This window comes from Microcebus murinus, chromosome 6, assembly GCF_040939455.1.
Source record: "Microcebus murinus isolate Inina chromosome 6, M.murinus_Inina_mat1.0, whole genome shotgun sequence".
Lineage (NCBI taxonomy): Eukaryota > Metazoa > Chordata > Mammalia > Primates > Cheirogaleidae > Microcebus > Microcebus murinus.
In genome coordinates this window covers 37,341,059-37,358,582 of record NC_134109.1, presented here as the reverse complement: position 1 = coordinate 37,358,582, position 17,524 = coordinate 37,341,059, and the positions used below count along the sequence as shown (strand labels likewise).

Below are 17,524 nucleotides of genomic sequence, written 5' to 3'. Positions count from 1 at the left end.
AAATTTGTCATGGCAACATTGGCAGGTTGGACCCTGATTCTTCAAATATTACATTGCCTTGGTTAACAAAAATCATACTTTTTTATTATAGAATAGAGATTATAAATAAATGTAAAGTGTGCATGCAGTCAACTGCATAATATACAAGCTATATCTAGATTTTTAATAATAATCATCTTCTTTGGCAGGCCAGAATCCAGCTGGACATGCAATATTTACATATCAAAATCCATGTTGTGTTCATCATATTGAAAGCAAGTGAAAATATATATATATATGTATATACTGTATATACACACATATGTATATAGATGTATATACTGTTTTAATATATTAACAAATATATATGTATATATATATATATATATATATTAAAAGTGGATTTCATCTTTGTCAGATTCAGGTGATTCAGGCCTTGAAACACTAAAAATATCCTGACATGGTATTTGGGGAGGTACTTGGAGTGGCATTTGGGATTTGGGAGAAGAGGTCTGGGGTACGCTTTTTTCTGACAGTATTTTTAAAATTTCTGCCACCTGCTTTTCTAGGGCAGTCATTCTGCAGCTTAGCAGCTGAATGTCCTCTTTGAGTTCATGTTTGACTTCCTGCAGTGTGGTCTGTAAGGCCTGCTCGGGGATGGGATAAAAGGGGTGCTTGGCATCAGCCTGAATGGGACTGTGCTCCAGCGGACTTCGGGCCTCACCAGCCTTATCCAAACGAAGGTCACTTTTTGTAATTCCACTGTCACAAGAATCTGTTTTCCTTAACGGGTTTTTGGTCACACTGTTCTCCGAATCGCTGCCCTTGGGGTCCTCTGACAATAGCCCCATCGATTCGGCTTTAGTGACATTATTCCAGTCTTCCTTCTTCTCCTCCTGGGCTCCCATATTATTCTTGAGTCGCAGCCACCCCTTCCCATTTCCATTTTTCATTCTTATCGGGCTGTTGACTTTGAGACATTTGGGGTCAGCACCGCCATTGGGCTTGAGTTCCAGGGCATCACGGTTGTTCTGCTTAAGGGATTCGCTGGTTTTCACGTAGGCCAGAGACGTCTGAATGGGCGTGATCTGTGACACGGTCACCACGCTGGTGCCAGTGATGGAGGCCCCATTCTGCAAGGAGCGGCTTTCCACCTGGAGCTGGTTCCTCTCCGGGTCACTCTGCGTCGAGCCCTGATTCCGCAGCTCCTTCTGCTGCTTGAACTTCTGGAAGAGCTTTCGGACTGGGTGGTCCACGGGAATGCTGAGGGTCACCTCGTTCTTCTGCCTGAGGCGCTCCTCCTCTTCCTTCTTCACGTCGCTGATTTTACGGAAGATGATCTGTGGAGCGGGAGAGACACTGATTATATCATATACATACATGTAAATATATATCATATACATGCATGTTAATATATATCATATACATATATGTAAATATATATACTGTCATTATAAAAGCAGATGGATTCAGAATTCTGTGATTCTGAATCACAGAATACTGTCATTATAAAAGCAGATGGGTTCAGAATTCTGTGATACTATGCTGGATGTGCTTTGGTTTACAAAGAAAACCCTTGAATATATAAGATCTTTTCTGAAGGGAAAAAATATTCTAATGCCATTTAACAGATGCAATATTCCTAAAACCCAACATAGGGACATTGGCTACTTACTTAGTTATACTCGCCTACACATCAGAGGAGGAATGCAGTCAAGAGAAAACTGAATAGAGATACTCTGCTTGTAGTTTATCTTGCCATTTAATAGAAAATACATATATTTGTATATGTGTATAGCATATGTGTAAAAATACACATTTACTTGTTAAATTTTCCTGTAATGAATCACTATTTTTGTATGTTTTCCCCTTTTATATAGAAATAGGATTCAAAATCATTTTTATTATAATATCATCCTCTGTTTAGGGGTCAGACAGTAAGAATACTAGGCTATAAATGTACTGAAACTGTTTATTGAAAAGCTGGACAGTTTATCAACAGGGCACCTGGATTGTGCGGGAGGAAGGTTTAAGTTTATTTATGTGACCCTAGAAGGCAGTACCAGTTCAATACACAGACTTCATTTCCAACTACCTATTAATTGAATAAACCACCTTGAAAATTCAAGAATTTCCTACCATTAAAATATTCAAACAGAAGTAAGAATGTTTTCCATGCGACACTTTCACTAGGTTTGGGCTCTTCACATTCCAAGATTCTTTAGCTCTTAAATATAAAATTATAGATATATTACATGTGAAGTTAGATCCACAAATAAATAATAAGCATAATTTTATTAAAAATTTTAAAAATAATGCTGGGAAGAAGTTATGATAACCCCATCAAGAGAAATACAGTGTTGGCTATATAAGAAATCACCACCAATATTGTCAGAGTTGGAAGTGAATTCAGTAAGTGGGATATTTTTGTTCAGAATCTTGAAAAACAAAGTAATTGCAGGTGAAGGCTGTAAGGAAAATTCAAAAGAGTTATATTCGATAAAGCACTTTCAGAATCAGACAACTTTATGACTCAAGTAAAATTAATTACCTCAATCACCTTCTCTAAGTCACTGGTTAGGTTAGAAATACATGTGAAGCAGTTTCCAGCCCATAATCTACACCCCAAATATGTTGGTTCTCTCCTCCCTGAACTCTCCTAAAATAGTTCGTATTTGAAACCATTTTCATTACCCCTTTGAAAGCTCAGCGGCTTCCAAGAGTAACATACACTTATTGATTTTATACCAGAAACAAACACTAATGATGGTCATTGTTAACAGAAAAGTCAGGAATGTTAGCAATCTTCCTTCTAGAGCACATTTTCTTAATTTGAAATTGATGCACTAAACACAGTTTATGAAGTGGTAATAATTTGTATTTTAAAATAAATTACTCTCTAAAGTCAATAACTGTCTGTAAAGGCCAACTCATTTTTTTTCTCACTAGTGGCACATGAAATTGGGTCGTTTTGAAAGATGTAATTCTAATCTCAGAGTTTGACATCAAAGCTCCAGCAGTTTAATTAGAAGTCTTTCAAAGAGTTGACATATTTCTTATGCTTCCTGAGTAAACAGAGCTTGTGCTAAGCCTTCAAGATATTAACACTATGGAAATGGACAGACCTAAACACGGAAACACAGATACTATTTCTTATTTCAGCCCCCATTTGAAAGGCACTCACTTTCATTCTATGGACTGACAAGAAGGCCTAATTGGCCACCTCCCCCTTCCCACTCACTTCTGACCTTTTTTTTAGATTCATTTGTTTGTGAGAACAGGGGTTTTGTCTGTTTTGTTAACTGCTGCATCTCCAGTGTCTACAACAGTGCCTGCTACATTGAAAGTCCTCAATAAATAGATGTTACTCATTAATTCAATAAACTTTTCACGCATTCAGCAAGTGTGTACTTGTGATGGGTCTATGAATGGAAAGTGTTACAAATAAGAAGGGTGTTTTCTAGTTCCTTCACTATTTTCCACTCTCTAAACAATCAATCATTGTTATCTGTAATATTATTTATCATTAGTGTCTACTACTATTTCCTTATTTGGAAGCAGACATTATACAGTCTATCTTCTGCCATTCCTAGCACTTAGCCTACTGCCAAGCACAAGTAGATAATTAACAAGTGCATGGTGAGTACAGTTTCAAATCTTTGACCCACTTAGTTTTTGAAAGGTCTTGAATCAGAACCTTCCTTCAATTTCATTGTAAGGATACAGTAACTTCCATTAGGAACTCATTTTCCAGCCTATGACAATACAAAATTTTCTTAATGCAAGGTAAAAGAATATAGACACTAAAATTAAAAATAGGAAAAATGAAGAGGTGATTTTATCATGTTTATAAGCTTTAGGGACTAATGTACTCAAGTGCCACCATCAGTTAATCCATGTCTTATATGCAAAGTATGATAGGTTTTTGGTAAAAAGAATGAATTAAGTTAAATGCATTAAGAATGCATTAAATTAAAAAGAATATATTATATAACAAGAAAATAAACCATTTACTAACATAAGTAACTCACTGTATTTCCAAAATACTAAATGCAATAGGTTCTCTCAATTAAGTGCTCATAGTTTTGAAAACAACTTTGTGACCCTAAACTCCAATTTTGAATAACATTGAATATTTAATCTTAAGAAAACTACATTTCCATATTAATTATTCTGTTACTGTTATGAGTATTCTCAAATTAATTCTGCTGAACGTTTCCAGAAGTGCTTTTTACCTTTAATTTCTTTTATCATGAACACAATAAATGGTTCAACTTAATAACTTAACCAAAAGATTGAAGAATTTTATTTAGTGTGTTTAACAATAGTGTGTTTTTATTTAGATTAAAAAATTTTTGCATGCTACTCTCTAGCCATTGAAAGAACCTGGAAACAAAAAGACTTTTCATACTCCAGTTGAGTTTTTCATGAGCAATGTGTCACAGAGAAACTATAAAATCTTCTGCTAATTCAATACATAAACCATATAGATTAATTTTATCCAATTATTACATGGAAATGATTTTTTTCTCTAGAAAACAAATTTTGTTACAAACCCCACAAAGAAATTATTTTAGAGAGTGTTAAAAGATTTCAGTTCATATGAGCTCAACTTGTATGAATTAAACTTTGTAAAAGATAAAAATGTATATCCATAATTATCAATGTAGTGCTAAAAAATAAGCTTTTAAAAAAATCTCAGTATTATTAGCTCAGACCTTTTGCACCTGATGTACTCTGTCCATCTTTTGTCCGATGGCAAATCAAATTGATACTGAACACTGCAAAAATTAAGGGCAAAATTTAAAAAGAAAAATCAGGAATCAGGCTATGGTTCCAGCCACACATTTATTGGTAGAATGCACAATAGTTTGTATTGTTTCTATCAGAAAAGAGGTTTATTTCATTTAAGCTTTTCTTCTCTGTGCTTCATTATGTTTTGTGGATTCCATGCTGGAAGGTTTAATTTATTTAAATGATAAAAGCTTCTTAAACTTAACAGGGAACATAGCCAACTGAGCTTTCCATTTCAAAAGTAGGACATTTGATCATAAAAGTGATATCAAAAATTGAATAATTTGAATGTGTACTGAACTTTGAAATCCAATAAAGGCAAGGGGGAAAATGGGGGTTAGAATCATTTGTTTAATGACATGGATTTGGTGTTATATAATTTGCAGAAAGACAGAGGTGTTTTCTCTCAAACGGCTCTCCACTTTCCAGATATGAGGATCTAGGGAATCAACTGGAGATTTACAGCTATATGTGATCAAGCAGTGAGTGGCTCTGGTTCATCTGACTATCCTGGGATCTAGGTGGTTTGGTTCTTTGGTTCTTCTTACTGTTTCCATGAACTAAGTCACGAATTCTAACTCTAGTACTTCCAGTCCATGCCAACTTGAATTAATACGACAATGCATTATTTATTAAACACTATCATGTGCATATCAGAGGCTGTAGGCTCTTAATCAGGGCTCTTGATGGGGCTGTGGGAAATGTCCTTTCCACAAATTTGGATGTGTATAGGGTAGTGATGCTGCATCACACTCTGTTTTGAGATATGCCTGTCTTGCCACTCATAAATTACAGGCTCACCAAGGGGAAGGAATGTATACTAGATCTAATTCAGCCTCTTAGGTCCCTCCAAAATGTGAAAAATTAATTAATTAATGTAAATGCAAAGAAAAAGGAAGGTATGAAGGTAAGTAGAAAGAAAAGAGGGTGGAAGGCAGGAAGGAGGGAAGGAGAGAGAGAAGGAAGAAAAGGGAAGGAATATCTTTCAGTTTTGCTACTTTGCTGTGTAATGCCTAATGTGGATGAGGGTGGTTAGTAAGATGCAAATGCAAAACATTCTAGAATTACTGATACAATTACTGAACTAATAAAATGTTCTAGGCCTCATCTTTCTTTACCAAATAAAAGATCATGCATCTCAGTTCTCCAGGCTATCACAAACACTAAAATGTGTTTTTCACAAAGGACAAAACATAGATTGTAACTTTACTGATGCTAGCATAGCTTTGAAATACAGATTCTCAATACATATGTTTTTATTGCTAAAAGTTTTTCATTTAAAAAAATAAGAAGGAAGACTAACTCTGCAAAAGCAAGAATACAACTATTGCAAGGTAAAGCTGAATTTAAAGGTTTGCATTTCCTGTCTCAAATATTGCAGTAATCCATGGAATGATTTCCTTGCCTCAATTTCTTCAATTTTCCTTCATTCCATTCTTTGCCATTGCATATAAAATATGCTAATGTCATAGGTTAAATAATTACAGAATAAAATCAAAATTCCTTTATAATAAGTCATCAAGCCTGAGGTGGTCCAGCCCTATCTACAACTCCAGCCTCTGTTTCCTTCACTCCTCACTTGGCTTCACACACCAGCTAAATCACTTTGAGGTCCAGAACATTTTCATGATATTGCACATACTGTTCTCTCTCCTCCTCCTCCTCCTCACCTGCTGGAGAACTCCTACTTATCCTTTGATACTCAGCTCAACTGTGTCCTATATGAGGTAGGACTAGCTACATAATTTTCAGGGCCTAATGTAACATAAAAATTCAGGGTCTCTAACATCATATTTAATTGGAAAATACTGAAAGCTTTCCCTCTAAGATTAGAAGAGAGAGAAGTATGTATGATCTCACACTTTTATTCAACATTGTCTTGGAGGTTCTAGCCAGGGGAAATTGTCAAGATAATGAAATAAAAGGTATTCAGACTGAAAATTAAAAATTAAAACTATCTATATTGGAGATAACATGATCATGTATATAGAAAATCCTAAGGAATCCACCAAAAAACTATTAGAGCTAATAAAAGAATTCAGCAAGGATGCAGAATATAAAATCAATCTAAAAATTTGTTGTATTTCTATATGCTAGCTATGAAGCATCTGGAAATGAAATTTGAAAACACAATTTCATTGACAATAGCATAAAGGAGAATAAAATACTTAGGAATAAATTTAACAAAATAAGTACAGGAATTATACACAGAAAACTATAAAACATTATTGAAGTAAGTTTAAAAAACCTAAATAAATGGAAAGACAGATGGTTATGGATTGGAAGACAATATTGTTAACAAAGTTCCAACTGCCCACTTTTCAGAAATTGACAAGTTGACACTAAAATTCGGATGGAAATTTAAAGGACCCAGGATGATCAAAACAATATTGAAAAATAAGAACTTGGAAGACTCATAATTCCCAGTTTTAAAACTTATTACAAAGCTATAGTAATCAAGGGATTTGGTTCTGGCATAACAATAGACATATGCATCAATGGAATAGAATTGAGGTCCTGAAATAAACCCATTCCTCTATGGTCAACCGATTTTGACAAGGGAGCCAAGGGGATTCAATGGGGAAAGAATAATCTTTTCAACAAGTAGTGCTAGAACAAATGCATATCCACAAACAAAAAATAAATATGGATTTCCACTTCACACTATATACAAAATTAAAATGGTTCATAGATCTAAATTTAAGGCCTAAAACTATAAAATTATTAGAACAAAACTAAAATGTAAATTTTAGTGACCCTGAATTAGACAACAGTTTCTTAGATAGGTACCTAAATCTCTAGCCACTAAAAGAAAAAATAGGTGAACTGGACTTCATAGAAAATTTAAAATTGTGTGATTGAAAGGATACTATCAAAGCCAAATTAATTAGTATTTCTGGACTTTAGTTCTTTATTTAAATAGTGATAAATGATGGGGCTGGACTTGGTTCTTTTCAGATCTAACTATCCTTGAATATATGACATAAGAGGTTGGTACCTGACACTTAAAAAAAAGTCAATCTCCTTTGTGTTCTTTAAATTATTCCTAATATAACTTCTTGCTGGAAGATAACACACTTGCTCCATTTGTAGGTGTCAAAATCTCCTTGCACCAAACTCTGTTGATACTTCTATGACCCTTAGTAACAATTATAGATCTAGGATACACTTGCTGCTTCTATTTGTTTTATTTCTGCTTTTTCTGGAGGCATACTCTCATACTGTGCTGAGAGAAGATGAAAATTTGCTGCTAATTACCAACATTTGTGCTACTAACCATTGCTGGCCAGTAATTGAATTGCAGTGTCTAGAGTCGAGTACTCGCTAATAACTTAGTCCCTGTGGTGTTGAACTGTAATTAGTTATTCCAGTCAAAGAAGAGTATGAGAAGCCATGCTGCCTGTTTCTTTACTGTTGCCATTGTCAGGAATTGGAACTTCCAATTTTAAAAAGAGAAGAGCCTGTTTAACTGACTGAAATATGCGAGTACATTTGCCGACCAACATACATGCACATATACACACAGCAAAGCCAGTAGAGGGCCTGGGAAGTGCTGTTTGAGCTTTCATTATTGGACAGTCTGATTAAGGAGATCTAGGCTCTGCACATTATTTGGGTATGAATTGCAGAAAATTATATATTAAGTATCAGCATTAAAATATATGATAATTTCACTGAAAACTTGCTATATAAATATTTTTATTTCATTGGTACCAAATTAATCTTCAATGAAAACATCTATGATTTATTCTCTTCTAAAGTATCTTTACACAGTCAAAATAGATCTCCCACTGTCATATTCTACTTATATTTAGTGAGTTGTGTTACCATGGGATGGAAGAACCTCATACTCCGTATGTTACTGGGATTAGAGACACTGTCAGTGACTAACATTATCCAAGGGTACCGTGAGAAGAGGCTTTGCCTTGTTGTCTTGGAAAGCACAGATTATATTAGCCCAGTATATACTTCAGAGAGTTTTGGCTCTGAGGGAAAGATAAATTCTGAAGAAAGAGCTGAGTCATTTTAGTTGAGGACTGCATGGTGTAAGAATGGGAAAGTATGACAGTTCATAGTCAATTGAGGACATCAGAGTAGAAACAGGGAGAGTAGAAGAGTTTAAAATTGTGAGAGTCACGTGAACTCCAAGTACATACTATGCACACAGAACACAAAAATAGATGACTTAAGTAAATGCAAATAGGGACATATAGATACCACATATATCCAGCTACTTACTCAGTATCTCCACTTAGATAGCCAATACGAATCTTAACCTTAATATGTCTCGGAACAAACTACAGACTTTTCAGACCTGGGAAACAAGATTGCATTCTACCTGGACATCCTAGCCTTTGAAGGAGATACAATGCTTGCGTGAGGCTTGCTATTTATTGTCTACTCTGAGTTCTTGCTGTGGGAAGAAGGGTAAGACTGTCAATCTCTATGGCAAAGATGACAAACTTAACACCAAACTGTTTCCTCTTGTTCCCTTGCACAAGGTTAGATGACATTTCCTTGCCTCCCTTAGAGACAGGAGTTGCCACAGGACTGAACTTTAGCTAAGGGAACATGAGCAGAAATGTGCATCATGTCCAGGCCTCGCCTAGTATAATTTCCCTGCAGGGTGCATTCTTTGGTTACCAGCAGTGAAGCACCAGTGTATCTAGGGGACAGGGAGCCAGAAGACGAAAGGCATCTGGGCTTCTGAATTAACAAGGAAAGACTGCCCACCACACACTTGCTTTGAACTGTTACATAAATGAGAATTAAATTTTTACTTCCTTATGGCACTTAAATGAGGGAGTTTATTGATTTTAGTAGCTGTCATTTCCTTTACAAAAAAACTGATGGATTTTCTGTGAATTTTCACTTTGATTTATTTTTATTGTCATATAAACTTTTTAAATATAGAATTGAAGTCAAAAAGAAAATTAAAATAATCTATACTTCTTTGCATGCAAACCAGGTCTTTATTTCTTCTTTCTAGATTTTGTAAACATACACAGCTACTTTCGGCATTTACTTTTATATTGTAAAATGAAAATACAGTTTTAGGACTTAATGGATTGTATGGAAGGACAAGAAACATGTGGATAGGTATTATTGTCTAATATTTATTTTACTAAAGCCAAAATAAGGCAGCCGCTAAGGCATATTTATTTAATTTCAAGCACTGCCTTAGAAGTAGTGATTCCTACAGATATGATCGCCCCACCTCCTTTGATAGTTATAGGGAAAATGGTTGCAAGAGAGTGAAATCAATAACTTTACAGCAGTTAATGTCCACCATGAAGCAATTGCTACAATCAATAACTTACTAATCAATTTAAATGACTCACATTCCTCCTCTTTATTTTCCTCTGTTACTCTTGACTATATGGAAAAAGAAATCTTTCCAAATTGTTTCAGCTTGTTTAATATTAGAAGAAGCAAGAAACCTATTTCCACATTTAATGAAAACCAACAACAGGGAAGTGTTTGTTAAATGAATCTGAGAACATGTAAATCACAGAAATATTCATTTCTAATGGGATGATAATATGTACAATTAAAATCTGTTTTACTGGTAAGCAAATTTCATCTCCCATGCAAGGACACACATACCAAAAGCTGGTAGAGTAAAACTACAAAGGGGTAATTTCCAATTGAGTTATATTTAACTACATTCCAAACAATGAGTATAGATGGGGAAGGGAGATTGGCTATGGCATGTAGGGCTCTCTTCTAACAGCACTATTTTTCATTGATTTATTTGTAAAAACTAACATTGGTAGAATTTTGAAAAAAAAATCATAAGTGATCACTTTTAAAAATACTAATCACATGTTGAAGAAAAAACTGAAGGGAAAATGTCATTGAAATTCAGTGTAGTTCTCTTCCTCTTGAAATACAGTATCAATTTGTTAGCTACAATTTGTTAGCTACATGGATTTAGCAAACAGAATTGGTGATTTGCATATGGAATATATGTATATAAATATTGTACAATTTTCTACTGAAACTTGAACCTCAACTGTATTCATCTGCCATTTGTGACACTTGCTTTAATCTTCAGAAAATATTTGTTGTACTAAGCATGAAAATGCTAATTATAATACATATAGGAATTTTGTTTTCTAAATTTTATGAAATCATTCTACGAATGTCACCACTGTCATGGGTTTAAGTATGTTGCAAATATACTTTTCAAAAAAGAGTACCCAAAAGAAGAGGAAAAAAATAATCTCAGTTGTTTAAGATGAATTTTGAGAAATTATCACCAATGGCTTCTTTTCCTTTGGTTCTGCCCTACCACTGACTAATCTGATAAAACCTTGATCCTAAATCACCCATTCAACTGGTCTTCTTGACTTACACACTCAGGCTGCTGTGCACACACCACTGAATGAGAAAATTTCTCTGCCGTGTATATAGGGCACATGTGATAGCTCAGGATCTCTGACATCAACAGGGCTTTCAGTAGACTTTCTTGTTCTGGGTCAACTTCTTCTTTTCCCTGCTTCAGTAACTGTTCTAATTTATCATTACTCTCTTCAAACTCCACCCAGAGCCCCACTTCCTACTATCAGCAGATGCTGATATCTTCTGAATTAGGAAAATTGGGGCAAAATGGTGAGCCTCGATTTATTGTCTCTACCTTCTGTTCCCCTCACCATCTACAGATTGAACACACCTGTGTGTTTCTCCTACTCCTTCCTTCCCGTCTGAGAAAATGAAATTCCTTCCTCCTGTTTAAAGTCAACCCTTTTACTTTGGCTCCTTACGTGATCACTTGAATCTGCCAAGATTTTTCTCCATCAGTTACCCTTATATCATACAATAGCTTTAACTATGGATGCTTTTTACTGCAGCTTTTAGCTAATTTCTCCCAACCTGGCAAAGGAGGAAAAAAATCACAAAATTCAAAACTCAACTCTTTTATTTGACTTTCCAGCCACTTTAATATCTTCTTCTTTCTCTACTCAAATTAGTTTTGTGCTGAACATATCTACTCCTCCAGATCCAGTCCCCACCCTTGTCTACCTTGCTCTGTGCCCTTGGATGCTGTATCACTATGTCATGAGCTTACTGTTGCCTTCCTTCCAGTTTGGTGTGGCCAATGGACACAGCAGAAGTAGATATAAGAGAAGTAGACTGAGGACCAAGGTCTTTATTATCCTGGTTCTTCTTGGATGTGTATGCATCGTGTGGCTTAATTCCTTAACTGATGAGGGTCACAGGTCCTGTCAGGCAACCTTCTTGACACAATCTCTCTCTCTCTCTCTCTCTCTCTCTCTCTCTGCCTCTCTCTCTCTCTCCCCCCTACCCTTTTTGCCTCTGTCTCTTTTCCTGTCTCCTTTTCTCCTCCTCCTTCTTTTTCATCTCCTCTTCCCTCTCTCTCATCTCTTTAGATCAATAAATGGTAATCATGTGCTCTAACTAGCCCATGAGTAGTTCACTATTCCTTATGTAGGGAAGCCATAAGTGGTGCCTACATTTTGTGAATCAGTCATTTATTTAGCATTGCTCAAATTATCCAAGGAGAATCTGCTGTTTGTTCCTGCTGGGTCTCAGTCTGATACAATTTTCTTCAAAGAATAGTTTATATAGTATTATAGACTGAATGTTTCTCTTCACACAAAATTCATATGCTGAAACCCTAATCCCCACTGTGATAGTGTTTAGAGACAGGGACTTCGGGAATTAGTCTGTGAGGGTGAAGCCCTCATCATGGGATTAGTACCCCATGATGAAAAGACATGAGATCTTGCTTTCTCTCTCTCTCCCCTCCACCATGTGAAGACACAATGAGAAGATGGCCATCTACAAAACAAGAAGTGTTTTGTAGATGGCCATCACTAGACACCTGTTTTGCTAGCATCTTAGCCTTGAACTTTCCAGCTTCCAGAACTGTGAAAAATATGTATTTGTTTTTTAAGCCACCCAGTCTATGGTCATTTAGTGTGGCAGCCCAAATGAAGACATATGGGTACTACTTACACACTTGCTATGAAGGTGCCAACCACATAACTTAGCTTTTGCCACATTATCCCTACCATATAACTATTTTCTTTCTCTTTGGTCACTATTATTCACCCTCACATAGACAGATCCAGTGGACAGTCCATACATTACAGGATATTATTGCTATATTTAACACTGTCAACTATTCTTTTAGTAAATCTCTGTCCTTGGCATCCATGATACCTTCTTTTTTCTTCCTTTATATCTCATTCACGGGCTGTTCTATTATTATCCCTTCAAACACTGGTGCTCCCCATAGTTCAGCCCTAGGCCCAATGCTCTTTTAACATTACATACTTTTCCTAAGTGAGGTCCAATCCTTTCAAGACATTTGCCATATCCAGCATGGTCCAGAATCTTACTATCCAAATCTGTCAGACACAACCACCTATATATTCCAATGACGCTTCAAACCCAGCATGTCCAAAATAATTATGTACTAAAGTCATTATCCTTATAAATCACTACTCTTACACTGTGTGCCTCAGAACTGCTCCAACCTGTATTTGCCTCTTGGCCTGTGACTCAATTTATTCATTCAGAAGTCTAAGTCATCCTTTATTCCTATCTCTTCCCCACTCTCTACTTTATCTTTTAGTCATGATTCACTGAAAATCACCCTTCAATTTCAATACTCCCACCATAGAGAAACTGAAAATCAGACTATGCCATTTCACTGCTTGAGACCCTTCAGTGGCTCTAGTTTGAGCTCTTTCAAGGCATACAAGGTGCTTTCTTCCTGCTCCTCCATCTCAGCAGCTAGAACTCTCATGCCTTGTGCTTATATGCTATTAATACCAAACTGTTTACAGTTTCTAATTCAAGTCAATATTTTATGGCTCCATGCCTGTTGAAGTCTGTTTCTCTTCCCAAAATGCCTTTGACCAGGTTTTTTGATTTTGTGCTTAGCATTTTAGAATAAACACCATTCCTTTCCAGGAAACCCCTTGCCCCTATGTACCCCACCCCCGCACCTACTGGCATTAAGCCTCCACTCTACCCTCTTGCTTGTAAGTGTTCATACTTGAGCTCTTAGAACACCATAAAATCTCACAGAGAATTTAAAATGTTATTTTGAAATTAACTGTTAGCATCACTCTAGGCAGGGAACATGACTTAGTTATCTTTTTACAACTGCATAGCATAGTTTTTAGGAAATTTTGAGGACGGTGCTACAGTAACATTTACATTTTTTGAAAAACAAGAAATTATTGCTCAACATACTAGAGGAGGTCTAAAATGTCTGCAGGACATTAATGTTTGCCATCTTAACAGAGAATACTTGTGATGGAGAGTTCAGTGACCCATTGAAACTATAAATCCCAAAGGCTTGTTAGCTTCAAGCATGCTACTGTTGTGCAGATTGAAACACTTATCTGAGAAAGTTCTATATAAACATTACAAGTGGACAAAGATTTATGTTTTTAGAGATTCATGGCATGGGATTTGCAGTGTTACTCTTTGTCATATAAACCTACAGGGAGCTTAAGGAATTGAAGGAAAAGTTTGCTGTATATCTAAAGCATTGCCAGAAGAACATTATCTTTGATTTACAACAGCATTTTAATGGTATTTTATAGATAGACCATCAACATAAAACATAATATAATGTAAACCTTTTAGCAAAGTAATATGGCGATTTTGGAGGGGTGGGGTGGGAATGTTTTAACTTCTGAATCAGCACTGTTAAGAATCCTTTCTCTTGATAGACAAACCATATAAATAGTTAAACTGCTCTCCATTCCCAGAGATCATACATTTAATCAAGTCAGGTCTGGTTAAACCAACAAAAAAAGAAAGAAGATCACATACAAGTCCACCTGTGATAGACTCATTACATGAAGGACTAAGACAGGCATCCTCAAACTGTAGCCCACGGGCCACATGCAGCCCAGTGAGGACATTTATCTGGCCCGCTGGGTGTTTTTGCTGCCACTGCCTGTCCTGCTTAGCAGCCGACTTGTCCTGGGCCCACAGTGCGCATGTGTGGAATGTGCGCCGCACTCTCCAACGGCCCTCCAACAGTCTGAGGGACAGTGAACTGGCCCCCTGTTTACAAAGTTTGAGGACCCCTGCTAAAGATATCAGTGTATGTTTGTTAAACAATCACGTTGCCACAATATACAGAAGCTGTATATATGGGCATTTGTGAGGATATATTTGATTATAGAAAAACACATCCATCTTGTCTCCATTATGCTCCATCTTTCCAGTGTCCATCCTTGTTGTATGTGCATGTGTACATGTGCGTGAATGCATTTTTTTAATCTCAGCAGCCCAATAACAATGGTCATCATTTCTCTGACCTAGGTTGTCTGACAGAGATGGCCTTTTTCTAGCTACTATTTAGTTACTATTGCTCCCATCCTGTTCATGAGCCCCCATCCCATCTTTTTCCCCTTGCTGCTTTTCTAACCTTATGCCTAAGATTTCCACCTGCTTTCATACCACCCTGAAAAACATATTCCTGAGCTGTGAAGCTAGTTCACAGCAGAGGAAAACATGACATTTAAGGGATATAAGACCAAAAGGATAACATCTCTATGTCAACCTCATTCTGACTTTCTTCCTTTGTCTATTGTTACCAAGCTTACCTTCCCATTGACATATTTTGATGAGCTACAGGTAAAATAAAAGGTATTTAATATGAAAGTGGAAATGAAATGTAGTAAGCTCTACATTGCACATCTGATTGTTCAGTACCAAGGAATCATTTCTGGATAACACTTAGTAAGAATGGAATTAATATCCACTAACATTCAAAGTCTTCCCCTTGTCTCTTTAGAGCAATACAAACTGATTAGCTTTGCACACCAATTTAAAAGAAAGAACTCATGGGAAGCATCTAATAGTCTCATTTCTAGCTTCCATTACTTAGTTAACTAAACTTAATCTGCTAATTTCCAGACATGTCTTATTTTTAAATAGAAGTCATTTAAACACATGCCTTGATTTCTTCTGTGTATGAAAAAAGGAAAATGTTATAAATGTGAAAGATATCCCTCTCACATTTTTAAGCGCAGCATTATAATCTCAAACTATATTGATTGCTATGTGAAGAAGGCTCATAATGGAGTTTACCCAGAAAAACTGATAGATTAAGTGGCTTGTACCTATTCCTTAAGAACTTTGAAAAGTACTTGATGTTTCTGATGTAAGAGATAAAAAAGACTATACTATATTTTCAGTTAAGAGGATGATTGACAATACAACAGCCTTTTTTTCAATAGGCTACATTAAAATGGGAGAAGTCATGTTAAGGGAAGGGTCATGATAGTGGAGATAAAGTGACCTTCTAACTGTAATACAGGCTGCCTGTAAGGGCAACATACTGGTGCACTCAGCAGCCAACACTTTTAAAGGACTGACATTAGTAAACCAAGTATTAGTAAAAATCATGATTGAGTTATCCAGATTTTAGATTGCAAAAGCCGTTGCATCTTTTCAGGTGTCATGTAATAGGTCTCTTTTCATTCCTTCCTCCAACCCACGATAACTTAAGTCATGGAAAGGAGAATCACCCCACATGAGTGATATTTGCAGCAGACTTACAAAGATTTTTTAAAATGTATTGCCACAGAAAAAGAGTGAGAAAGAAACTTTTGGCTACAAGTTAATATGCTTTTCTAGAAATTTCCTTACCTATATAATCCTTCTTCTCTGACAAAACACAGTAATATAGTTTGGTTTCCTGTTTTTATTTTACAATAGCCTCTATATTTGTCTTTTAATGTATATTTGGGCAAAGAAAGAGTGGCATTAATGTTTTAAATGAAAAGTACTATTAATTGTTAGTTCTGCAAAAATCACCTATGAGTTTTCTATATCTAAAGGCAACGTGATATAAAAAAAGACCAGTGATACCAAAGTAGTCCTTGGGGTATAAATTGCATCTCCACTGCTTATTGGCATTACAACCTTGGGGATCCACTTAGCCTCTGTGAATCTCAGTTTTCTGGATTACAAAATGGAACAAAAATATCTTCCTCAAAGGTCTGGAAGGATTAAATGAAATAACTTCTGGAATCTGGTAGCACGAGGAGAGGACCACCTATTTTAGAAGAAGTAGGATGGCTAATGTCCTAAGTAGGAAATGAGTACAGGGTACTCTATAATATGTGATTCTGTTTATTTTAGATTTTTAAAAGATCTTAATTTCGATTAGATTTTACTATTAGGCTTTACTAAAAATAAGTAAACATAGTTATATTTTCATACAAGAAAATCCTAAATAAGGAGTGAATAAAAATAATTCAGTTAAATACTTATAACAACCAAAAGCAGGAACTCAAAAGATCTTATAGATGAATTCTGTCCATACCCCTGGGTGATTCTTGTGTAGTTTTAGAATCACTGACCTAGAGCCCATGGTTTTCAAACCTGGCTGCACATTGTAATCACCAAGGACACTTAAAAAATTTGTCTCTCTCTCTCTTTCTGTGTGTGTGTGTGTGTGTGTGTGTGTGTGTGTGTGTGTGTGTGTGTGTGTGTGTATGTATACCCTGTCCCAAACCAATTTAAATTAGAATCTCTAGGAGTGAGGCCCTTTTTATTTTCTTTTTCAAAGTTCCCTAGGTGATTCTAAACTGTAGCTTGGGTGGAAAATCACTCCTTTTAAGTACTCCAAGACTCCTGCCTCATCTGTCCAGGTAAAGGTTAGAAATCTGGACCAAAACATAAACTCTCCTTCATACGCAAACCTCCACTGGGCCTTTACCTCCCATGTTCATTCTGTCGCCTATTT

At 36.0% G+C, this 17,524-nt stretch overlaps 1 protein-coding gene across 1 annotated transcript in view; it reads right to left on the bottom strand.

Moving 5' to 3' along the window:
- Positions 1-319: 319 nt before the first annotated feature.
- KCNH5 (potassium voltage-gated channel subfamily H member 5) overlaps positions 320-17,524 on the bottom strand; it is a 264,962-nt gene continuing 247,757 nt past the window's right edge. Inside the window, exon 11 of the mRNA XM_012777657.2 lies at positions 320-1,319. Within this exon, the coding sequence (XP_012633111.1) occupies positions 372-1,319 (948 nt within the window). The 3' untranslated portion in view covers positions 320-371. The remainder of the gene's footprint in view (positions 1,320-17,524) is intronic.